This window comes from Toxotes jaculatrix, chromosome 2 (genome assembly GCF_017976425.1).
Source record: "Toxotes jaculatrix isolate fToxJac2 chromosome 2, fToxJac2.pri, whole genome shotgun sequence".
Lineage (NCBI taxonomy): Eukaryota > Metazoa > Chordata > Actinopteri > Toxotidae > Toxotes > Toxotes jaculatrix.
The window spans coordinates 29,984,350-30,009,362 of NC_054395.1; the positions used below are offsets into that span (position 1 = coordinate 29,984,350).

The 25,013-nt window shown below is 46.3% G+C and overlaps 2 protein-coding genes across 5 annotated transcripts in view; both read right to left on the reverse strand.

Moving 5' to 3' along the window:
• Window positions 1-216: 216 nt before the first annotated feature.
• LOC121196953 (deoxyribonuclease gamma-like) lies at window positions 217-13,121 on the reverse strand. Of its 3 annotated transcripts, XR_005896211.1 has the most exons (11): window positions 13,034-13,121; window positions 7,108-7,276; window positions 6,873-6,961; window positions 6,458-6,469; window positions 3,603-3,689; window positions 3,199-3,296; window positions 3,007-3,119; window positions 2,739-2,896; window positions 2,501-2,597; window positions 1,301-2,097; window positions 217-228 (listed from the first exon to the last, which is right to left on the reverse strand). XR_005896211.1 is itself a non-coding variant. In XM_041060217.1 (10 exons), exons 2-10 carry the CDS (start codon window positions 7,267-7,269, stop codon window positions 1,966-1,968), a joined length of 948 nt encoding a protein of 315 aa, XP_040916151.1. In that variant the 5' UTR covers window positions 7,270-7,276; window positions 13,034-13,121; the 3' UTR covers window positions 653-1,965. The 3 variants fall into 3 exon arrangements, 2 of the variants coding, with proteins under 2 accessions (XP_040916151.1, XP_040916162.1); XM_041060217.1 differs by lacking the exon at window positions 217-228 and having other exon boundaries at window positions 653-2,097; XM_041060228.1 differs by lacking the exons at window positions 217-228; window positions 6,458-6,469 and having other exon boundaries at window positions 653-2,097.
• A 1,020-nt stretch (window positions 13,122-14,141) lies between these two features.
• Window positions 14,142-25,013, reverse strand: part of itpr3 (inositol 1,4,5-trisphosphate receptor, type 3) — a 42,008-nt gene continuing 31,136 nt past the window's right edge. Inside the window, exons 41-60 of one of the 2 annotated variants that reach the window (XM_041048348.1) lie at window positions 24,399-24,574; window positions 23,985-24,144; window positions 23,607-23,824; window positions 23,175-23,375; window positions 22,976-23,086; window positions 22,494-22,589; window positions 22,161-22,262; window positions 21,855-21,938; window positions 21,660-21,770; window positions 20,920-21,112; window positions 20,624-20,743; window positions 19,520-19,695; window positions 19,267-19,431; window positions 18,923-19,112; window positions 17,427-17,532; window positions 17,192-17,312; window positions 16,603-16,768; window positions 16,108-16,268; window positions 15,860-16,021; window positions 14,142-15,704 (exon numbers count right to left, since the gene is read on the reverse strand). In XM_041048348.1, the coding sequence (XP_040904282.1) occupies window positions 15,588-15,704; window positions 15,860-16,021; window positions 16,108-16,268; window positions 16,603-16,768; window positions 17,192-17,312; window positions 17,427-17,532; window positions 18,923-19,112; window positions 19,267-19,431; window positions 19,520-19,695; window positions 20,624-20,743; window positions 20,920-21,112; window positions 21,660-21,770; window positions 21,855-21,938; window positions 22,161-22,262; window positions 22,494-22,589; window positions 22,976-23,086; window positions 23,175-23,375; window positions 23,607-23,824; window positions 23,985-24,144; window positions 24,399-24,574 (2,936 nt within the window). In that variant the 3' untranslated portion in view covers window positions 14,142-15,587. Of the gene's footprint in view, window positions 15,705-15,859; window positions 16,022-16,107; window positions 16,269-16,602; window positions 16,769-17,191; window positions 17,313-17,421; window positions 17,533-18,922; window positions 19,113-19,266; window positions 19,432-19,519; window positions 19,696-20,623; window positions 20,744-20,919; window positions 21,113-21,659; window positions 21,771-21,854; window positions 21,939-22,160; window positions 22,263-22,493; window positions 22,590-22,975; window positions 23,087-23,174; window positions 23,376-23,606; window positions 23,825-23,984; window positions 24,145-24,398; window positions 24,575-25,013 lie in introns of both variants that reach the window. The other variant, XM_041048340.1, reaches the window with a different exon arrangement.

The window sequence follows — 25,013 nt, forward strand, 5'->3', positions numbered from 1 at the left end:
TTCAGTTAATGTTCACATCAAATGTCTGAATGAGGGGAAATTTGCTCTGAGTGAGTGGAAACGGATCTCAGAATGAGCAGTACCTCCAACACCTCCAGGTGGATGGACTACAACAGCAGAAGTCCACGTCAGGTCCCAGTCCTGCCAGGCTCACCAAACCTGGACAGGTGAGGACTGGACATCGTAGCCTGGTCTGATGAATCTGGATTTCTTCTGAAACTGCAGATGCTCAGAGTTTGGAGCCAGCAGCATGAAACCATGGATCCAACCTGCCTTATGTGATACTTGGTCGTTTGAGTCAGGGTGCAAACCTGCAGCTCCGCTGAAAGCACCAGGGACCAGGCAGGGACCAGGGCCGTGCTCTGGTCTGAAACACACCCGCGGGACACAGGCCAGGTGTACATATTTAGCGGGAGTGTAACTCGTCTTCCGAAAATAGACGATCTCTGCTATGAGGAACTGGCGTCTCTTCCTCGTTGGTGGAACAAGTTGTGACAGGTATCATGTACCCGCAGAGCCGCAGCAGCGCCCCCAGGAGGCCGTGAAGTGAACTCAGGTCCTCCTGGAACACGTCTCTGATTTCTGAGTATTTGCTTTAAAAACAAAAACGGAAATAAAAGTTTTCTGCGGTAAAAGTCACCATGCAATGACGACATCTTCAGCATTTTATTGTCAACATACAAAAACTTTAGTGAATATTAAAAACACACAAACAATAAATGTCATGAACTGTTCGTTATATTCCAAATATTTACATCCGTTTCTGTACAGAGTCGAACAGACACACGAGGAGATGGTGGAAGAACAGGAAATGAGGAAACATTAGATCTAAAATCAACATCAGAAACAGATTCTCCCTCTAAAAACAGATATATAATGCATCATTAAAAACACAGAGCTGTGTATATACATACATTCATTAAGTGACAGGACGAAAGTGTAAAACTCTTCTGGTAAAGGACTGCTCTCTCAGGGCAGAGCAAGGCACCAGCTCTGCCCAGGTTAGTGGTTCAATTCCCACTTGGCATTTTGAACAATAAGTGATAACTGGTCCTGGGGCAGCGGTCAACAGCAGCCACGTGGACCACCATCAGTGCTCATTGTTCATGACTTTGTAAACTTTAAATCTAATTTAAAATGAACCAGAATCATCGTGGCAACGCTTAATTTACAGTGTATAAACATGTAATAACTGATTTATAACACATTATAATGTAGTTATTTGTTAATGTATTTACTGCCTCCCATAAATGGAGGCTCCTGTATAAACAGATAATGAACAACAGCAGTGATAATATACAATATGTTTTAATTACAGCTACATTAGTGTGTTATAAACCAGTTATTAAAGTCTTGTATGTGATATTTTGTAAATGCAGCAGAGGGAGGTTTCACTGAGTCTGGAGCAGAAAATGTGACATTAACATTTCTGATTAAGCGTCTTCATCCATCTGCTCCTCTCTGTGCTGGGTTTCAGACGCTGAAATGATGGAGTGATGGAGGATCACTGGTTCCTGTTCCTGTCCACTCCTTCACTTTCACTGATCTGTTTTTCACTTCAGCAGGAAAAACACGGAAATAATACGAGTGGCAGTAAAATAACTCATCAGGAGTCCAGAAGGTCCACAGCACTGACACGTTTCACTGTTTCACTGAAATGATTTGTGTACTGATGAAGCCAAAACAGTATCTGGATCTTTAAACTGTAGATAAAACTTAATAAACTTAATTCAACTTTAGGTAAAGAGGGTTAAGGAAGTTGAGAGTCACCATGTTTTAAAGCCTCTAATCACAACCTAATGACTCAGTTGTCTGACTGAATTTTGGAATGAGTCAGCTTTACTTTGGTCACATGACACAGCAGCGCAGGTCACCTGACTATTAAGTAAAGCTATTAGAAAATAAATCAGTGTCACTTCAAACCACACTGACAGAAACCTGGCACCTGTCAGTCCCTGTGGACGATCACAGAGCTGAAAACATGGACTGGATGACGGCAGAGATGCTGAAGAGGATCAGGAGGGGCGTGGCCTGATGGAGAAGGGCGGAGCTCTTTAGTCTCACCTCCACAGGGAAGTGGTCGCTCACCTCCAGCACCTGGCAGACAGAAGCAACAGAGCTCAGAATCAAACAGGGAGAACATTCATATCAACACATAAACACCTGAGCTGCAGAGAGTGTCAAACATAGACAGATGTGCTGCCACATCTGTATCACCTGTGAGCAGGTAATGCTGCCTGATCACATGATCAAAAACTCCACCTCCAAATGAATTTAGAATGTTTCCAGCGAAAGACCAAACCTCTGATCTGACACCAAATACACACTCCACACTTAAAACTGTTTAACACAGGGGCACAGAACAACACATGGAAGCAGCTCAGGAACCACAATACATAAAAAATACCACGTGTCCCAATCAGTCATGTTACACACTTCACTGACAGAAAGTATTTTACTGTACTTATGGCATCTGATGAGGTGAGACGGACAAACTTACCCTGGTCTTTGAGAGTTTGAACTCTTTGGCGAAGTTGTAGACTCTCGCAGAGAACGGCCTGATCGCCTTCAGGAAAGGTTGCCCATAGACCACGATCCTGACACACACACACACACAGACACACACACACAGAGTACAGAGAACAGCTGACACCTGCTGATCAAAACCACAAAGCTTAAACAATATCCCCGCCCCCCCATCACTCCCTTTACTTTCCACTTTCAGAGTGGACACACACCTGTCGTAAGCACAGCTGGTCTTGTCGGTGACGGTGGTGTCCACTCTGTCTCCGATCAGCCAGGAGAAATTTGAATCGGTGAACAGTCTGATGTTTTTCTTGTCCTGTCGCGTCAGGTAGGCACAGCTGGCGTGGAAATCTCCCAGGAACATCACATTCTAACACACACACATGAATTCACACGTGATGTGAAATAAACACTCCAGTGTCAGATCTGACTGATAAATCACATAAAGTCTGAATTTATCTTTAGACCCTGTTTCCTCACCGTGTTGTTCCATTTCTTGCTGACGTCCTCAAAGACATCGTACAGTCGGTCGATTTCCTTCACGGCCAGAGTGGCATTAGTGTGGAGAGGAACCAGGATAAACTTCTCAATTGCTGCAGGAGAGAAAGATAAACACGATATATACAGTGCGTCTGTTTGCAGGTCCTCCTGGTCAGATCTAAGCCCACTCACGGGTGTTCTTGCTTTGGAACTGAACGACAAACGGGTCTCTGTCGAAGTACTCGTTGCCTTTGTACTGATACTTATCCGTCACATTCACCGTCTGCATCCTGTTTGGACAGAAGGACAAAGACAGACAGAAGGTCATACGGTGGACTGACATTCACTAATGAGTGACACAGTAATGAGAAGGTCTGTGGGCTGTGATGTATTCAGCAGCTGTTCTCACCTTTTCACTCTTTAATTACACAGAAAAAGTTAAACTTCAGTTCTGTTTCCTTCACTGTGCCTGTGTTTAAGTATCAGTGGGCAGCACCTCATTCATACAGTGTAAACTGTGAGCTGCAACACAAAGTCTTAATGTTCCTAATCCTGGACTAACAGGTAGAGACATGGATCCCAGCGCAGTGACTTACCTGTAGATAAACACATACTGCTGCATGTCCTCTTTCGACTTCCCCAGAGCCTCACTGGCCACTGAGCGGTACGAGTAGTGTTCATACCTCAACACAAAGACAAAGACAGAATGTCAGTACATTCCATTGTGTGCGATTTTACACTGAGGGAACTGACATTCACCAGCCTGATGAAGCTTCTGTGTTCTCTCTGAGTTCAGCTGTGTCTGTGTGTGTGTCTGGACATAAACAATTCAAACTTTTAACCAAATTCTTCAGTGTAAAAAAGTTTTTTCTATGTTTCCTTCCACTTCCTCCCTGAACATCTGAAATCTGACTACTGATATTCATAGTTGAAATCAGGGTCATTAGTCCATCATAACGCAGCGTTCACCAGCTGACCTTCATCTGAACTGGTCAGCAAAGCCTGTGTCTTTTTTTATTTGTTTGGTAAACAATCCTAAAGCTAAAGCAGCCTCGCTGTTTGGACGGCCCCGTGGTGGAAAGAAACTAAGTATATTTACACAAGTACTGTACATAGGTACAATTTTCAGGTCTTACTACTTCACTTGAGTATCTTCATTTAATGAGTTTATCAGTTTTGTTTGTGCATCAAAACTTTGTTTTAATCTGGTGACCCTTTAGAGGGGCCCGGCCCCGAGGTTGGGAACCACTGGACTGAACCACTGAATTGTGTATAAAGTTAAACCGGCTCCATCTCACAGCTACAGCAGTAAAATGCTGCTGGAGCATTGTTGCATCAGTATCAATAAACTACAGTAATGGAACATTGGAACATTTTACTTTAACTTTTAATTCACAAATTACATTTCACCCATAATACTTATGTACTTTTACTTAAGTAGATTTCAAATGCAGAAGTAAATGATGCATACTTCTCCCACTACTGAAACATTAGCCTTTGAACAAATGCCCTGAAAATGACGTGTTGTGTAACAGTGTAATCCTCATTTACACTGTTTCCCCGGTAAATTAGAGGTTTATACCCTGCCACACCAACAGACATGCACCAACAAATCGAGATGAGTTTCCTGTTAGACATCATCAGAGCAACAGCAGTTTCCAGCTCAGCAAAGAAAAGCCTCATTCCAGTGATTTAACTGGGATTAAATTGGGACATTTATGAGGTAAAGAGAAAAAATGCCATACGAGGATCAGGAAAAATGATTCATCTGATTATTAGTAATATTTGAATGAGTATGAGACAGACAGAGAAATATACTCAAATGACAGTTTGGGTGTTGGATTAAATATTATTTCACTAGGTGACTACGTGCATTGAAAATTATACTCTAGTAAAAGTACATAAGAGTCGTTGCTTATCATCAGTAACCACAGTATTTCTAACAGGTTCTATTACACCTGTTCTCAAAAGTCATATCCTTTATCCGCAAACACCAAGAGATTATAGGGCACTCTCTCATCTCCCTACCATTTCTGAACTGGTAGAATAAGTGTTGTTGGTCAACTCTCACTTTCCTGGTTTTGCTCATAAATATCTGACTGACCACAGCGTGTTGTCAATAACCTGCTGTTCCAGGGTTTGAATGTGGTGTTCTGCAGGGCTTAATACTGGGTTTACTACTGTTCTGCGTGTACACAGTCACAGCTTCAAGAATTCTGACATTTATTTACACCACTACGCTGCCAACACACAAATCTATGCTATACAGAGTGTGGAAATATATCCGTGTTGCTCGGATAAAGGTTCAGTCACATCAGCATTTAAAACAACAAAACTTCACACTGAAATAAATTCATTTTGATGGAATCACTGCAAACAGTGGCTCTGCTCTCAGGGACAAAGTAATTGGTGAAATTTAGCATTGTTATCCAATAGCACACCGCTGTGACAGTGCTGACCTCAGTACATACTGAATACATTTCTTTAATTATCTGAAGTGTGTGTGTGTGTGTGTGTGTGTAATGTAGGGCTCATTGGGTCTTTATAAAGCTATATTAAGCTGGAGTTGCCATGAGATTTGGCACTGTTCCTCTTCCAAACATAAAAAATCCCAATTTAACCTTTGATAATAATAAGCTGTAACACTTCATTTATTAAGTCTGTTTCATTGACTCTCAACACAGACAATCCCAACAACAGACAATGTTCGGCTAGCTTAGCACAAAGACTGGAAGCAGGGGGACACTGCTAGCTTAGTTCCATCAACAGTAAACAAAAGAAAACCCAAACAACAACTACAAATAAACAAACACAACTCCAAAGTGACCTTAAAAATGTGTTGAATCCTGTCAGCTGTCAGAGGGACAGGTACCTGTCCATCCCATAGTTAGCAGAGTTAACTATGCTAACTGCTGCTCAAACTTCAGCGTCTCTGTTTTACATTTATGTTCCTACACCTGTTCAATAAACAGGATTCATGGTGTAAATCAGAAACCTCTGGAGCTGTTGGAAAGTGTGTTTTCACTTTTGATGCAGCTAGGCTAGCAGTTTCCCTTATGTTTGTGCTAAGCTAAGCTAATCATATTAAGTTTTTCTGTCATGAATGCACAGAGCCGTTCCTTTCATTTGAGGGTTCATTAAATACACATAAACATGTTATTGCTAAAGTTAGGGTAAAGATTAGCCCCATAAAGTCAGGATTTAACCCGGGTTTATTCAGCGTGTCAGGACGTTTCAATCTGCTTTAACACTTGATTGATGAACCTGTTGATATTGACTTTTCCTCCAGTCTGATCTGTTGAGACAGTCTGCTGACATGTTAAAAAATAAAGTGTTATCTGTTATTACAGGCATTAGTATTAGTAAAGAAAATAAATAAAGGTGATTGGGATGATTCATTTGATTCATTCTAATTAGATGATGTTCCACATGCTCAGAAAATTCACTGTACCTGTCAGTTCCCCTGTTGGAGGCAGACAGCAGACACATGATCACCATATCGTAATATACACATGATGTGGTTACAGCAGTGTTAGTGTTACTGTGTGTGCACATTCATTCTTAAATCCTTCAGTTTAGTAGGCGAAGTTTTGTCAACATTCAAAAAGTAAAAAATGTCAGACATGTCAAACATTTGATGCTGTGTCCAAAATCCCTTTAAAAACGTTTCAGGTTGAATAAAGGAACAACTTTTTAATTTACTTCATATTTTACGTGCGTTATACAAAATGAGCCACGGCCTTTGAGCCGTGTATGTTTGGTTGCTGGTTAAAGCGCCGGCCTGTTCCTCCCGGTGAGACGGTTTAATAAAGCTCTGCAGTAGCAGAGACTGAACCTGACTGAATCTTCACTAGGTTTCATTGTACCTGTTGAGAGACGACAGCAGAATTTTGATGGCTTCACCCTTAGGGTCGAACACATCCTGCAGGAGACAGATATCACAGCGAGACACAATCTGCACACAGACAGACACACATACAGACAGAGAGTCAGACTGTGACAGACACTATATTCTACATTTAAGCATCAGTTGAAACCAGTGTGTATTTAATGTGACAGTGTGTGTGTGTGTGTGTGTGTGTGTGTGTGTGTGTGTCCTACCCGTGTCAGAGTGTGTATCAGTCTGTAGTTTTTAGCTTTCATCGTGTTGAATTTCTGCACATTGTAGGAGCAGATCCTGAATCCTGACACTGCTGCTCTCCCGACCAAGAGGGTGAGGAAAGAGAAAAGCAGGAGAGGAAGAGGAAAAGAGCGCCACCTCATGGCTGGACTGTGGAGAAAAGCACAGAGACACAGTCTCATTGATATGAAGCACATGGTTTAGATATCAGTGTGGGTGCAGGTCAGGTCCTGTCTCTGCTGTTGAATGTTTGAGTTATTTTGAGTTTCAAATGTCTGAATGTCAGAATCAAAGATAAGAAAAGAAATCTAACCGTATTATTATTATTATTATTATTATTATTATTATTATTATTATTATTATTATTATTATTATTATAGCAGCTATGACTCTTTGCCTTCAGCAGGTGTTATCAAAGTGTCAGATGTGCAGGTGTAAACTGCTGCTGCTGATTTACTGGATACTTTGGCCACTTGGGGTCAGAGAGAACAACACAACCCTGACGTATCAGCACCACGTTCAGCTGCAGGCAGGTTGTTGTTGTTTCTTCTGGTTCATCTGTCTTGTGACTGTGTTGCTTGTGTTTAATAAAGTTTCGCTGAATGCCTGAGCAACACGTGGGAGGGTTTAAAACCACACCCACCACCTGCCACAGTTAACAGGCGTCTGACTGGTTCGGCATTTTAAATGACAACAGATTGGATCAGTCGTCTGTCAGCTGAGTCGCCTCTTATTAGCAGCAACATACTGAAATTTAAAGCGTCCAGCAGGTGTTACTCTACACCTGTACGGGCTGTTCATGTATATGAAAGAGAAACATATTGAAGATATCTGGCTACTCTTTGTAGCAGTGTACAACAAGAATAACGGTGTAAAGGCAACTACTTCCTGTGTCAACAGAAACTTATTGAAAAGTAGGTTTTCAATAAGTTTCAGATAACAAAGACTCACAGTCTTCATGATGAATGAAAGAGCTGTGCACTGTGTGCAGTGTGTACGTGTGTGTGCACTGTGTGTGCACTGTGTGTGCACTGTGTGTGCGTGTGTGTGCAGTGTGTGTGCAGTGTGTGTGCAGTGTGTGTGCAGTGTGTGTGCGTGTGTGTGCAGTGTGTGTGCGTGTGTGTGCAGTGTGTGTGCAGTGTGTGTGCACTGTGTGTGCACTGTGTGTGCACTGTGTGTGCACCGTGTGTGCAGTGTGTGTGCGTGTGTGTGCGTGCAGTGTGTGTGCAGTGTGTGTGCGTGTGTGTGCACTGTGTGTGCACTGTGTGTGCACTGTGTGTGTGCAGTGTGTGTGCGTGTGTGTGCAGTGTGTGTGCAGTATGTGTGCGTGTGTGTGCGTGTGTGCAGTGTGTGTGCACTATGTGTGCACTGTGTGTGCACTGTGTGTGCAGTGTGTGTGCTTGTGTGTGCAGTGTGTGTGCGTGTGTGTGCAGTGTGTGTGCACTGTGTGTGCACCGTGTGTGCAGTGTGTGTGCGTGTGTGTGCAGTGTGTGTGCGTGTGTGTGCAGTGTGTGTTGTGTGACACCTCCCAGCTCTGAACTCTCCAGTGAACCTCACTGTCACAGATCCCACGCTCATGTTGGCCTCATCGAGAGTCAATAAGTAAAACTGCTGCGACTTCATGTCTTAATAACGTGTCCGACGTAAGTCGAGAGGTTCGTTCTGTATATTGCAAAATATATCATAAGAGAATGTAGAAAAACCTGATTGTAGAGTTCGTTGGATGTTCTCCATGAACGTCTGAACGCGTGGTTGGTTCATTGGTGCGTTCAAAGCTTTGTGTGACAGGCTCACACTGTTTGATGTGTGCTGTGAAATGCAGGAGGGCAAACACCTGAGGCTCTGCTAAAAAGGCCAGGGGGCAATAAAGAACTACAAGAATTAAGACGCATTTGGATTAACTTCACACTGTGTTCCTGGTCCAGTTATTTTAAACATCAAGAAATAAAAATAGTAAATGGACTGAGTTTATAAAGCACTTTTCAAGTCTTTCTTTCTTTTTACATCTGGGGAAGTTGGTCTGTAACAGACATGAACATTCATCAGGACGACAACAGAGAAGAGAGAGAGAGAGAGAGAGAGAGAGAGAGAGAGAGAGAGAGAGAGAGAGAGAGAGAGAGCGAGAGAGAGAAAAGCTGTGTGATTCAGAATCATAACTCAGTCACATCTGAACAAACACACACACCAAACACACTGGTTTCATTCAGTGTGACGAATATTAACAAACAAAGGCTCTAAAAGAGAAAATACCTGTAACTGACAATACAACAGCACAGCTGATGAACTTATACTGACTGTTGTTCTCCTGATGGATTTAAATGTGCTGATGTGCTTCCAGCTTAACAGAAACATCACTCTCAGCAGCTCTCTCCACATAAAACAACTCAGAGATCCACTTTAAAATACAAGAGCACAGCTCGAGTCAGGATTTCAGTAATGATTTCTGGGGTGGGGCAGAAAAATCAGACACACATGCCATCTCATGTCAGGATTAACATCACAACCACAAAGAGACACGACCACGAGGGTGGAGGCCTGTTCTTTCATAATCCGTCCATTCATTTATATTATTACACGTTAGAATGTTTAAAATGGTTTAAAGTCATTTTATAAATTTGCCCAGTTCTTTAAAACCACTTGTAATGTAACTACAACAGTCAGATAAATGTAGTTCAGGTCAAAGTACAATCATTCTGTCAGAGTACAAATATAAACTGTCATGAAAATAAAATATTCTAATAAAGTACGACTTCCTCAAATCAAAAGTCCTTTACTGGAGTAAATGAACTTAGTTAAATTCCACCACTGAGAAATGTCCTCGCTGGGACTCCGTAGATCTCCAACAACCATACTGTCACACATCCGACTAAACATTCACTCAGCCACGAAAATCTAGTCTGTTTTAACCAGACGGATGGAGCAAGCGAAATACAACCATGCATGACAAACACAGTGAGTCAGTGAGCGCACAGTGACAAAGGTGAGAGTGCGAGCTGGTTTCCTCTGTGCTACAAACACAAACAGGAAGAGGCAGGTAGGTGGAAACGTACCTGGAAAGAGAGGGCTGATTAAATCTGTTCTAGGGATTCAGAGGAGGAGAAAAAGAATTTCTACAAGAGAGGCAGGCTTCACAGGAGCAACATGACCACAGCCAACAGAGTTTAATACCACCTGCAGAGGAGGAGAGTGATTTACAGGTGAGGTTCACAGCAGGAAACCTGAGCTTTAATACTGACTCAGTCTCATTCAGTAACTGTCAATGAGCTTTATCATGAAAGAAGAGACGGACGACAACAAGGGAACGTGGAGGTGACATGTAACAGGTTGAGTGGTTCGACTGGTCTGATGGAGGAGGGAGAGCATGTTCAGACCTGAGCCACTGCAGGCGAAAGACAGAGAGGGAGAGAGCGCTGAGCACCAGGGACAGAGAGAAGCTGTTTACTGTGACGCCTTTACCCACATCCACCAAGTCCTCTGTCTGAAAACCTGCAAACATTTCAATCCAACCCGTACAGATGAAGTAAAGAACGCACCTGTGTGGAGGCTCTGACCAGCACAGGTGCTGCAGAGAGAAGATTTCATGAAGAGGCTGTGCTGTTTTCTATACATGGTTATGGATCACTGGATCTGATCATGTCTCTTTTGTATGCTGGCGATCTATAAGTCACGCGAGTGACTGAGAAGACGTGTGACGTGTCTTTATTTTGACGGACTCACACTCGCTGTGTGCCTGCGCTCAAAATTTGAAATTGTTGTGTTTTTCAAACACAACTACGCAACAAGCAAACACCCCAAAACCACAGACATGCTGTGACATGCAGGCTGCAGCAGTGCGGAGTGAATTCAGTGAATAAGGAACCTGCAGGTCACTGTGTTAACAGCATGCAGTTATTAACAGCAGTCAGGTCATTAACCACTGACAGTCTGGTGCTGAGTCGCTCGGTCCAGCAGTGAGTCAGCTGTGTCTGTGGCAGCTTCTCTCGGCCCCTCCCAGGCCTGGAGGTGGTGCGACCGGTAAAGTGACTTCTGCCTCAACACAACAGCCTGACGTCCACACACCAGCCTCTTTAATGATTTAACCCACAACAGTTCAGCAAAGCTGTGAACGTACTCGCTGGACACAACTACAGCAACACATGAGCAACATACACAAACTGGTCACAGTATGAAACGCCGCCTGTCTGAGGCTGTGACTCAGGTGCTGCTGAGGACAGGAACTGATCTCACTTTTATTTTCAAGGCCTCGGTTTGTGGTTTTGTTCGACCGCACCTGATTCTGAAGCTCTGTGTTGTGGTAACAGGAAATGTAATTTTACTACTACTGGCCAATCCACCCGTCACCACGCCACAGACAACTTCTAGGAATTACAGTTCACCTCAGAGGCAGCTCTGTGCCTGCCCACGGTGTGGCTGATCACTCTGATAATCCAGAGTGTCTGAACGTTCTCTGGGTCAAACTTCTCCTATATTTGCTTCCTTTCTCTGTTTTAAATGATTAGAAACTGAATATATTTGGGTTTGGTTGGGAAAGAGAAAGACATCTGAAGACTCAGTGGACTCTGGGAACTTGTGAGCGCCATTTTTTTTTTTCACTAAATGATTAATCAAGAAAATAACAATGAAAGTAATATTTAGACGCAGCTCTAGATGTGACCAAAGAGCTGATGGTTCTGAGAAACAAGCCCTGGAGCTGGGCACGTTTCACCTGAAGCCCAGAGGAGCCTCACTCTGACTAAACAGATTTTATTGATCTGACCTCACTCTAACTGCTGAACTAGATTCACTGTCTGCCATTTTGTTTGTCTCACTTCTGAGTATACAGATACAAAAATGAGTGTTGGACTCTAAAGCCGTCAGTGATGATGGGTCATAAACCTGCACAGTGTCTGTCACGTATAAAATAATGAATGACTGATCTGAATTATACTTTTTCTCACTTCACCTCCAACAAGCCAACGACTGTGATATGATGAACAGGCCTGATCCCGAGGAGGGACAATTATCCTGAGTCTGAGAACATGAAGTGAGCTCGTGGACATTTCTGCAGTTCACAGTGGGAACGTACTGAGTGTGTACTGAGTGTGTACTGAGTGTGCTGATATCCTTGGTTTTAACAATGTGTTTGTGTGCGTCTGAAGTCTGTGTGTTTCCAAATCCTGCTTTTGTCTACAAGAAGCGACCGAGCCCGTCAGGGACCTGCTGTGTCCTCAGCAGCAACAGCACAATAACGTCCTCACTTTAGTACGTCCAACACAACAGGACACATCACATTCACAGCTAGGTTCAGACCCCTCAGCTGCTTTTCACATGAAATAAAGATGAAAGTTTGTCAATCAGCTTGTTTCTAATTTAACTGTCGACTTCGGCCTGAATGTGTCAGTCGTTCAGGTCAAAGTTACCAATTAACACAAGTTAATCTTTAACACAAACATTTTAAGCCAGTTCAGGACATTTGACATTATGTCTGTGACGGAGTCTTCAGCCCTGACCTTCTCCTTAATCTGTCCCTGAAGCAGTGGCAGCAGAAAACCCGACGTCCCCAAAGACTCAACAGCCTGTGAGTTAGACTGAAACCGATTTAAACATCTTCAGTGTTTCCCTTTAACAGAATCACACACTCACAAAAACAGATTTCACCAAGAGTAAAAATCCAGTTCATTTCAGGAGGGTGAAAAATCCACCTGATTCTGTCAGACTGTGATGACGTCTGAGTTTACGGAACAGAAAAACACGGCGCACACACCTGAATCTGGGTCACACCTGGCACACGCTCCACTTTCAGGCTTCAAAACCACTCTTCAAAACTTTTTAAACTCTCACACACAGACCACACACACTCCGAGCAGACCCAGCAGCTGTCGCTGGTCCAGTCCCAGTGCAGAGTGCTGGTGCTGCTGGTTTTCTTACCTGTCCAGGTGAGCAGAGGACTGACCGTGTATCTGCACCGCTCGGACTCTGCTGAGCGTCTCCTGCTGCAGCTGCAGGGTGGAGGCTCTCAAACTGCTGGCGTCGTTTTACACTCCGCCCACTCTGCATCACCTTCCTGGTTCTCTCAGGTTGGCCACGCCCTCCAACTCTGCTGCATTCACGTACCGTGGGAAAGATGGGATGATTGAACTTCATAATTCAGGTCTAGGTGGCTTTTTTCAGCTTGGAAGAGTCCAGACTTGTGTTTGCTTCTTTCTCTGAAATTTAGAAAACACGAAATAAGAAACAATCCGCGGAAAGAAAACGGTTCATTTTTCATATAATTTGATTTCACACGAAGCTGCTTTGGTTCTGTGTTGGTCGGAGTGGAAGAACAGGATCACGACTTGTTGCTCAACTTTTTCCCAAAGCCACGAAACTCCAGTCTAAACATGTCCTGCAGAAATCACACGATTTCAGAATCAGTGTGACCGTCTGAGGATTTTCATAGCAGCAGAAATGTATTGTGACTTTATGATAAGTTAGTTCAGTTTGGCATGTTCATTCAATTCATGTTTGTCACTGCAGTAAAATGTATTAAAAACACTATAAAAATATGGTTAAAAAAAGATGTGGTTAAAGTAAATACGGTTAAAGTCAGCAAATAATTTGTTGTTCTGCTAAAAAAAAAAACTTATCATATGATATGTTAATTCATGGTAAACAGTTCCTTACTTATTAAATGGTAAATATTGTTATGATATGACAAGTTATTACATTATATTTGAAGTGTACCCTCAGTAGCAGGCTGTACATCATATGACTGATTGTTAAAAGATAATTGTTGAAATCTACAAAAACAAGAGCTCGATAAGACAATTTATTTCTCTGCACTGTTTGTGTAGGCTGGTTTTTTATGTCACGTGAACTGCACGCGACATTTGATGAACCAGTTACTGTTCACTTTTGTATGACATACTGTGACTATGACTTACCATCATGTGACATACTGCACTATGACCGACTGTTAAATTTTACTAAAGCCCAAACCAAGCTGACTGTAGAACTGTTAGAATAAATGAACCAGTGAGAGAGCATACACTTTGTTATTCATAGTAGATGTTTTATTTATTCCTTTTTCTTTACATCGTCCTCCTCCTCCCGCTCTCTTTTTCTGAGTGAACAAAGGTAAATGTTATTTTCTGTTCACAATCTTGAACTTTTGCTAAAAAGCAGCTCAGGTATTATTCAGCCAGTTACAGTGTTAAAAAACAAACTGGATTTTCTTTCCATAAATATATCACTAGTAAACCATAATAAGAATAACAATATTATAGATCACTTAAAAACTACATTTTCCCCAGATTTACACTAACAAACACACAACTGGGTTCAGCTCACTTTACATTCAAACACAAACGTATCATTGATGTAGATAATTCTATCATCAGCAGAGAAATGATGCATTTCTGTTTCTATTAACATTGTCTTAAAATGTGAGTGAGTTTTTGCCTGGTTATTTTCTGAGCGCACACACAGACACAGACACAGACACACACACACACACACACACACACACACACACACACACACACACATTTTAGCATTTTTTTCTGTGACATTGAGCAGAGCATTACAGTTTGCAGTCCTCCGACCAGGAAGCTTGTGATCCTTCGATTCCACGTTTTTTAGCCGTACGATTTTCTGTTTACGTCATTAACTCATTTTTTCACAAACTCCAAAAAAACAACAGACAAAACAGTTTTTCTAAAACACAAACTGCTGCAGTCAATAACACTTTGACTGTTTAAATTATTCGGGTCAATAATGGTTCAAATGTTTGGTAATTATTACTCTGAACAAAACCTGTGAAAATCTAAAGCACTGGCATTGGATTTCCATCTGAACCCTGAGGATCAGTATCTTCAGCTCTGGCTCCGTCTCGGAGGTCCAGAGAAATGGCTTAAAAAGGATCAATAACAGGTTCAGATTGTATCTGTGAAATGCAGAACATAAGGTCCAGACTGAGACCAGGGACCAGAATCCTCCTCTAACCCTTGCAGAGGGAGGAATCTGGACTAAACTGGTCAAAAAGCTAAGCCTTCTACTAAAAACGTTAGCTAGCATACCAAGCTGTTAGCTTAGCACAGAAATCAGTCAGGTGGGTCAGTCCTGTTTAAAACAGTTACTTCTTATCTGCAGTATTACATATCGTCTGGTTTGGAAATGTACGGGTCTCCATGCTTCACAGCAACCTCGTTAAACAAAGCAAACTGTGAACTAAATTAAACTTAGCTAAGATGCTAATGACAGAATAAAAAGATGCTCTTTTCTTTCTGCAGTGATGGTTTTCAGTCAGCACCCATGTGACCGCGGGTCGCTCAGACATAAAAACTGTAAAAGCAAACAAAAAAATCTCTTGGGGTTTAGTGAGAAACATCAGTTGCATGTTCTGTCGTTGGGTTCTAGTGTTTTTCTGCGTGATAACGGTGTGAAGGATTCTCTCCTGTGGAACAGTCCATCAGTCCAGCTGAGTCTGATGATCAGCCCGTCCTTATGTTTTGTAGATCTGGTGGTTTCCTCCTGCGGCGCTGGGGGGACCTGCAGCGCTGGCTCCCGCCTGAACGTCGACGAATCCCATCCTCTGCCTCCTCTTCCTCTGCTCCGTCATCTACAGACACACAGGAAGTACAACAAGTTCACTGTCAGGAGACACAACCAAAAATCACAACAACAGAACAACAGAAGCAGAGCAGCAACCCGAACAAGAGCTGCTGAGCTCAGAGGCTCGGGTTCTGGAGCTTTTTAATCAGACAGTGTGTATACCTGCTCTTTCAGCTCATTCAGCTGAGTTGTCAGAGTTGTCACCACCTTCATTGTTGCTGCCAGTTTGTCCTGTAGCATCCTCATCTCGTTCTGCTCCCCGTCGCCATCGGTTACCACCAGAGACATCGCCTGCATCCGTGGAAACCAGTCCAGGTTGTTGTTCTGAAGCACAAGACAAACGTGTTCATGTGTGTTTGTGATCCTGGATCACGTCGTTGGTTAGGTGTGTGTGTGTGTGTGTGTTGTACCATGATCATGTGTGCGACGTAGCTCTCGGGTCCCGTGTAGTCAGTCTTGTTTTTCTCGCGCACCAGAACGATGAAGTACAGGTAGTTCCAGATGTTGTGCTCCAGTTTGACGTGCTCTTCAAACGACACTGTCTTATTGTCAAACTTGTCTCTCTCCAGACCTGAGGACGGACACACACACACACACACACAACGTAAACCTGTGTGACGATCGAGAGCAGGCAGCGACAGATTTACAGACTCCTGAACAACTCCTGTGATTCAATTCAGCTTTATTTATACAGCATCAAATCACAACAGACCCTGTCGTGAGAGAGGAAGAGAGAGAAGAAGAGAGCGAGAGAAAAAGAGAGAGAAGGAGGGAGAGAGAGATGGAAGGAGAAAGAGAAAGAGAGAGAGGGAGAGAGACGGCGCGAGAGACAGAGAGCGTATCGTGTCACTTCCTGTTGCCTGCAGGTGGAGGTTCGCTCGCTCACAGCTTTGATTTGAACTCACCACAGATGAAACACGTGGTTTTCAGAATCTCCTCTTTCTTCTGTTTCTCGCTCCTCAGGTCAGCAAACGTGTCGATGATGACGCCGAAGATCAGGTTGAGAACGATGATGATGACGATGAAGTAGAACAAGAGGTCGTACACCACCCGGGCTGGAAACAGGGGCTCCTACACACACACACACACACACACACACACACACACACACACTCTGAGGCTGAGCTGATATAAAACAAGTGTCAGAAAATAAAGTTCAGATTTAAAGAAAAGAAGAAAAAATAAAACTGCTCGTGATGCAGAATCTTTCATCATTAAATATTTATATTATTTGGATGATTATTGTTTTGATGTTGGAGGTTTAATCTATAACAAATCACAGACTGTAATTAAATTATTATCATTCCTACTACTATCATCAGTTTATTAAAGTTTCTAACTACAGATGCTCTCTCACTTGCTGCTGGTTTATTAGAAGCTGAGAAAGTTATTAAATATTAGAAGAGTTAGAGCAGGTGTGTGCTCAGGAGTGTGCAGGTGTGTGTGCTCAGGTGTGTGTGCTCAGGTGTGTGCAGGTGTAACACTGCTCCTCACGTTCTTTGATGGTCTGCGGAGAACGTCTCCGACTCCACCTCCGTTCCTCAGTCCGTGGTTCAACACGGTAACAATACACATCAACAGCGTGTCACACGCTCGCTCCGAGTTTGGCTCCTCTGAAACACACACACACACACACACACACACACCGCCACTGCTGTGGTGAGGCTGCACGGTGTTTACATGATGTCACCCCCGAAACAGGAAGTCACAGTAACGGCTCTCACCTTCTTCTTCTTCTTCGGTCACGGTGACGGCGTCGGTCTCCGTGGTGCAGCTGACGCCGTCTGCAGAACACGACTTGAGGAAATCCTGAGAGGCTTCGCTCTGCTGAGGCGCTGAACAGCACAACACACACAGTCAGTGACCCACACTCACCTGTACACTCACCTGTACACTCACCTGTACACACACACTCTGACAGAGCGGGCAGGTAGACACACTCACCTGTACACTCAGGTGACTGTGTCTACCTGCCCGGTACACGGAGCGGGCAGGTAGACGCTCAGGGCCCCTCAGGTCAGTAACAGCAGCAGGAACTGAACCTAAAACCTCTGTGTGATATTAATATGTCTCTGCATCAGTCCTGGTGTTCGATGTCATTTACAGGTTTACAGACCGAGTCACCAGCAGAACCCAGGTCCGCTGAGCAGCTCCGGCTGATCGTCGGTGTTCGCCTCGTTAACTGCCATCGGCGAATAAAGATGACATTCACCGATGAAGGCCGATGATTGTGTGTTGATTTACATGTCGCATGAACACTCAGTACCGGTCACATGACGGAGAGCTTGCTGGAACAGAAGCGCGCACTTGCTGCTTGTGCCGCAGGCTGCGACCTCCCCGCCACTCTCAGCGCGCACCAGTGGCAGTTAACGGAAAACGTTAACACTCCTCTCCCGCTCATCGGAGGCATCAGCTGCCGACGCCCTCCCCTCTGTGAGACGTCTCCCGAGCCAGCGGGCTGACGCACACCGCGCCGTTCAAACCACACAGACCTCATTATTAAAGGCTGTAAATAAACGCTTCGATCAAACCGAGTATGAGCCCATGTTCTGCACTGCTACCTAACTGGATCCCAGGTACAAGGATCGCTGCTTTGATGAGGATGTTAAACAACGCGCACGAGCAATACTTGACGCGCACACACACGTTGCCGGTGCCGAGGATGGGACGCGCGATGGAGAGCGCGCACAGAGGCAACGACCCGACGCAGCAGGGGAGGAGATTCTGGAGGAAAACGGACCAGAGAGGCCAAGCACCTCTGTATCCCACCCACTGGATGTTCTCTTGGCAGAGACCCCTGTTCCCAGAGGTGAGACTGCACTCGGCTATTGGAGAAATAATCACCTGCGTTTTCCAGAACCGGCACAAACAAACGCAGATACCTTTGTGCGCCGACAGGGAGGGTGAGCGGCTCTGTGGCTCATATTATCTTGGATGAAAAGAGAAATAGACTTTGCAGCGACAGGGCAGAGATGCTTCTCTCTGTACAGAAACACATGCATCCTTCTGAGAAGCAGGCGAGTGGTTAGGGTTCCAGGTTCAAACCCCGGTCTGGGCTCTTCTGTTTCACAGGGTTCTCCAGCTTCCTCCGCTCTACACTGCCCCTGGGTGTGAGTGTGTGTGTGTGTGTTGTTGTCTGTCTTTGTGTGTGTGTCGGCCCTGCAGTTGAGCCCCGCCTCTCGCTCGTGGTCAGCTGGGATAGGCTGTGAACTTCTGTGAAGTTACCTGCGGCGATCTGTGGCAGTGGGTCGACCTCCATGATGAAGTCCTCCTTCAGACAGAGGAAGCCGACGATGGAGAAGAGGTAGACGAGGATGAGAGCGAGCAGCGCCGTCAGCAGGATGGAGCGACCGTTACGAGTCACGCTCTTTATCACGTTAAACAGCGTCTCCTCCCGGTAGATCAGGTCAAACAGCTGCGCACACATACACACACACATACACACACACACACACACACACACACACACACACACACACACACATGCACACACACACAGATGTGGAGCTTTACTTCTGATTCTAAACAGAAACAGGACAGATGTGAGGACGGCTGCGTCTGTCGTTTACCAGGATGCTGTAGAAGAGCTCGTGGACGAACAGTCCCAGGGTGGAGGTCAGGACGTACGCCAGGTGATACAGGAACTCCACGTCCATCACCATGGCCTTGTATCCCATGATGAACGTCCCGTTGTTCCCCACAAAGCTCACGACAAACACCACCTTATTGATGAGCTGCAGGTGAAGAGAGAACACAGCAGATTATCAGCAGAGTAAAAAGAGTAAAAACAGAAACAGCGTGAGGAACGAAATGGGTTCTCACGTTGAGCGATCCCAGCAGAATGAGCGTGTTGCCGATGCCGAGGTGGTAAATGGACCTGAGAATCAGAGCCACGGTCAGAGGCTGGAGGCCGTAACGCTGAGAGAACAAACCCAGCACCGACAGACCGGTCAGGATCCAGAACAGCATCAGCAGCAGAGAGTCGTCTATGGCTCCGACTGGAGGGGGAGGGGGGAGGGGGGAGAGAGGGGGCAGAGGGAGAGGGAGAGGGGGCAGAGGGAGAGGGGAGAGGGGGAGGGAGAGAGGGGAGAGGGGGCAGAGGGAGAGGGAGAGAGGGAGAGAGGGGGCAGTGGGAGAGGGAGAGAGGGGGAGAGGGGAGAGAGGGAGAGAGGGGGAGAGGGGAGAGGGGAGAGAGGGGGCAGAGGGAGAGGGAGAGGGGGAGGGGAGAGGGGGCAGAGGGAGAGGGAGAGGGGGCAGAGGGAGAGAGGGAGAGAGGGAGAGAGGGGGAGAGGGGAGAGGGGAGAGAGGGGGCAGAGGGAGAGGGAGAGGGGGAGGGGAGGGAGAGAGGGGAGAGGGGGCAGAGGGAGAGGGGGCAGAGGGAGAGAGGGAGAGAGGGGGAGAGGGGAGAGGGGAGAGAGGGGGCAGAGGGAGAGGGGGAGGGGAGAGGGGGCAGAGGGGAGAGGGGGGAGAGGGGAGGGGGCAGAGGGAGAGGGAGAGGGGGCAGAGGGGGCAGAGGGAGAGGGGGCAGAGGGAGAGAGGGGGAGAGGGGAGAGGGAGAGAGGGGGAGAGGGGAGAGGGGAGAGAGGGGGCAGAGGGAGAGGGGGAGGGGAGAGGGGGCAGAGGGAGAGGGGGCAGAGGGAGAGAGGGAGAGAGGGAGAGGGGGAGACAAGAGGCGGGGGGGCATCAAACACAGCATCAAAAATATGAAAACTTCAATGACACAATTTTCACTTCATTAAGAAAAACACTGACTGAACATTTAAACTGAAGCCGTGTCCTGATTAAAACACACACACGCACACACACACGCACACACACACACACACACACACACACACACACACACACACGCACACACACACACACACACACACGCACACACACACACAGGGACTGCTCCGGCAGTGTTAGGATCTGCAGTTGTACCTTGTCCTGAGTCGTACGGGTAGAACAAGGCCATGATGAGATTGATGAAGACGGCGAGGTTAAAGGAGATGGTTCCCCACAGAGTCATCCTCCTGGAGAACCAGTACAACACCGGCATACCTAAAACACACACACACACACACAGACAGACACACACACACACACACACACACACACAGACACACACACAGACACACACACACACACACACACACAGACAATGTTTGAAGAGGATCAGTTCTGAATTCACTGTCGCTGATCATATCGTGTGTGTGTGTCTGTGTGTGTGTTCTCACTCCTCAGCTTCTTCTGCCACTCCATCTCTCCGTGCAGGAAGGAGGTCTGTTCAAAGAAGTGCGTGACCTTTGACCCCTGCTCGTCCTGCTCGGTGGTGTTGAACACTCTGAACTTTGACTCCTCGGTCAGAAACTCGCAGATGGGATGGACAGGAAACACGATCTGCTCCATGCTGCGGTCCTCACGAACGATCTGAACACAGAGAGGTCAGAGGGGTCGCACCTGGATCACACCTGGATCACACCTGGAACACACCTGGATCACACCTGAATCACACCTGAATCACACCTGGATCACACCTGGATCACACCTGGATCACACCTGGAACACACCTGGATCACACCTGGATCACACCTGGATCACACCTGGATCACACCTGAATCACACCTGGATCACACCTGAATCACACCTGGATCACACCTGAATCACACCTGAATCACACCTGGATCACACCTGGATCACACCTGGATCACACCTGAATCACACCTGGATCACACCTGAATCACACCTGAATCACACCTGGATCACACCTGAATCACACCTGAATCACACCTGAATCACACCTGGATCACACCTGGATCACACATGGATCACACCTGAATCACACATGGATCACACTGAGACATACTGACTCCAGGTAATCGCCTGGTCTCTGGTTGGGGGCGGAGCATCCTGTGTGTCCTCTCAGGTACAGAGTGAAGTTGGCTGATGTGCAACAGAACAAAGAAAAAAAACGTACCTCGATCTGAGAGGTCAGCTGGTCGTAGTACTCCAGTGGGTCCTGCTCCACCACAGCAGCTGGAGCTGTGGACTTCAACATCTGGGACAGCGGACGGTTGTTCAGGTTGAGCTGCGGACACACAAACATCACCGTCAGACCGCTGCAGCACTGTCAGAGGACTGTGGACGGACAGACGGACGGACGGAGGTTTACCATGGAGGAGATCCCCTCCTCTCCCTCTTTACTCTTCTTCGGTGGTCTCAGGAGGTTCTGCAGGACCTTGTTGTGTCTCGCCAACTGAAACAAACAGACTCACTATTATCAGCAGCAGTGGACGGTAGATACTTTACTCAGTCAAGTGAAAGTATGTGTCCCTGTCTCTGGTCCCTGTCTGTGGTCCCTGGTCCCTGTCTCTGGTTTCTTGTCCCTGTCTCTGGTCCCTGTCTCTGGTCCCTGTCTGTGGTCTCTGGTCTCTTGTCCCTCTCTCTGGTCCCTGTCTCTGGTCTCTGGTTTAGTCACCTGTTGAGCCAGGATGTAGATGTTGTGTCCCACCTCCCGAGGAGAAACCTCCAGCCCCTCACACTCACTTTCCTGATTGTAGGCTTTCTTTATCACGTCCACCTGCACACAGACACACACAGACACACACAGACACACACACACAGACACACACACAGTTGTATTTTTGACACAGAAAGGATAAGTGCATGAATAAAACGAGACTGAAAAGCTTCGAAATTAACGTGTTTTTAAAGAAAATAAAAGTAAGAGGAATGAGAGAAAGAAGGAAGAAAGAAGAAGAGAGGGATGAAGGAATGAAGGAATGAAGGGATGAAGGTGGGAGGCTCAGACCAGCTCTCGTGGTCGGAGGTTGAACAGGATCCTCTCAGCGTTCTCGTTGTCGTGACGACTCTCCATCAGAGCCAAAAGCAGCTTGGAGGCGTTGTCCTAGCAACCGGAGAGACAGCAGCAGCAGTCAAACATGTGGACTGAACTCAACATGGACACCACTGAACCACACATGTTCATGTGTAAAACACTGATCTCAGGTCAGGTCTGTCGCTCTGTATTATTTGGTATGTACCCTGTGTGCAGCACTGTGTCTCAGAGACAGTGAAGTGTTTGTCCTGAGGACGCCTGAACGTCTCTCCACGTGTGATGGCTGAACATGTGATCTAACGATCTGAGCTGCTGAGCTAACGTCTGACTCGATGCGGAGCGTTCCACTGTCATGTTTTGTCTCTTAGCACCTGGTCACCAGCTGGACTAACCACGAGGCCGAAGCCTCGGTGCTGATTGGTTCACACGGCGTCGACCTCACGCTGTAAACGTACCTTCAGCTCCAGAACCATCTCCATCCGATAACGACACAACGGACTGATGTCGTTCAGGATCAGAGCAGTGATGATGTCGATGCCGTTGGACTCGTGGGTCACTATACACGTCTGTATCACACACACACACACACACGTGTTAATGATGAGTCTCTGGTGTGTTCCTCCCCCCTGGCTGTGTTCCTCGGGGACTGATCACCTGGTTCTCCTGACAGGGGCCCTGGCAGTACTCTGTGAGCGTCTCCAGCGTCTGGGTGATGAGGTGGACGTTTGATTCGTTGATGTAGAGGCCCAGCAGGCCCAGACCTCCGGTGGTGCTTCCACACATGATGTCCAGGAACTGAAGAGTCTCACACACCAGGTTGTAGTTGGTCTTATTGTTCTGGCATCGCAGAAAGTTCTGGAAAGACACATCACCTTCACGTTACTGTTTCTCTCTCTCGTGTTTCAGACAAAACAACAGAAGAAGAAAAGGTTTTCACAGGAAAATCTTCCTTCAGTGTTTTCACCTTTAAATCAGGGGAATAAAATGGCTGCCGGGCTTTGTGTTTGTTGTTTTCCTCCTGCTGATGTTTAAACTGCAGCTGGTCACAGTGTGTGACGTTAGCAATCAGCACCTGCTGGAACTCACCTGCAGATCCTGGTTGTGGTTCTCACAGAGCAGCTGCAGGAACCTCAGAATGGGCTTCATGATGGTAACAGCTGGTCCCATCTCCGTCTCCACCTCCTTCTGCTCGGCCGCTGGCTGAGCAGGCAGGGCGGAGGCGCCTGCAACCGGGGCGATGGACTGAGCCTGGACCAACAACGGGTGACCTCCTGAACCAGGAAGCACTAATGCTGCGGAGCCGCCTTCAGAAAGAGAATTTCAGTGTGAAGCCTGTTGCCATTATATACTTCTTTATGTAAGACTTTAATCGGGGAGGAGGCCGGTGGTGTCCGACTCACATGAAACAACAACAGAAGTGAACTGAAAGTGGAGGATTTAACGGGCGGGATGTGAAGCTCTCACCGTGCTCCAGCTCCTTCTCGTTGGCTTTGTGCGTCATCTCTCCCACGTTCACAGAAACTGTGGCTTTGATGTCGGTCTGAGCCTCTTTCATCCTGTCGTGAAGAACCTTAAAGAACTTCTCTGACTTGTTGTCGCCCATCATCAGTTTGTAGAAGGAGTTCTGCAGGAGAAGGACGGGATTTCCAGGTTAACTCACAGAGCCTTAGTCTGAGACCGTTCATGTCCACAGAGGACATTTATTCACTGGAACGTCCCCGGCTCAGTTTCCTGTCTCTGAACTGTCAAGTTTCCCATTAAAGGAAAAAAACGCCAAATAATTAGAAAAATGTTAGAATGAGGTCATCTTCCTGCGGATAAGATCAGCTGTTACAGTGTGTGTGTGTGTGTGTGTGTGTGTGTGTGTGTGTGTGAGACCTGTATCTCAGTGTTTCCTCCCTCCAGCAGACAGATGGCCAGCTGGATGCTCTCCTGGAAGATCTTGTCGTTCTTGGTGCTCATCACCAGATCTGTGAACAGCTTCGTTCCTCCCTCTCGGTCCAGACGACACTGAACCGCCGCCACCGCCGCCCAGTCCCGCTCCTGCTCTCCGGCTGACACGCACAAACACACACGCGCACGCACGCACACACACACATACTTCATTTGATTCCACCACCTGCATTCATGTGCACAGGACTCCAGTACTCACAGGGGTTACACTGCAGAAAACCCTCCTGCTGCTCACAGGCAGAATCACCTGATGCAGCTGTGACAGAGGTGCAGCTGTGACAGAGGTGGAGCTGTGACAGAGGTGCAGCTGTGACACAGGTGCAGCTGTGACACAGGTGCAGCTGTGACACAGGTGGAGCTGTGACACAGGTGGAGCTGTGACAGAGGTGCAGCTGTGACACAGGTGCAGCTGTGACAGAGGTGGAGCTGTGACAGAGGTGCAGCTGTGACACAGGTGCAGCTGTGACAGAGGTGCAGCTGTGACACAGGTTCAGCTGTGACAGAGGTGCAGCTGTGACACAGGTGCAGCTGTGTGCAAAC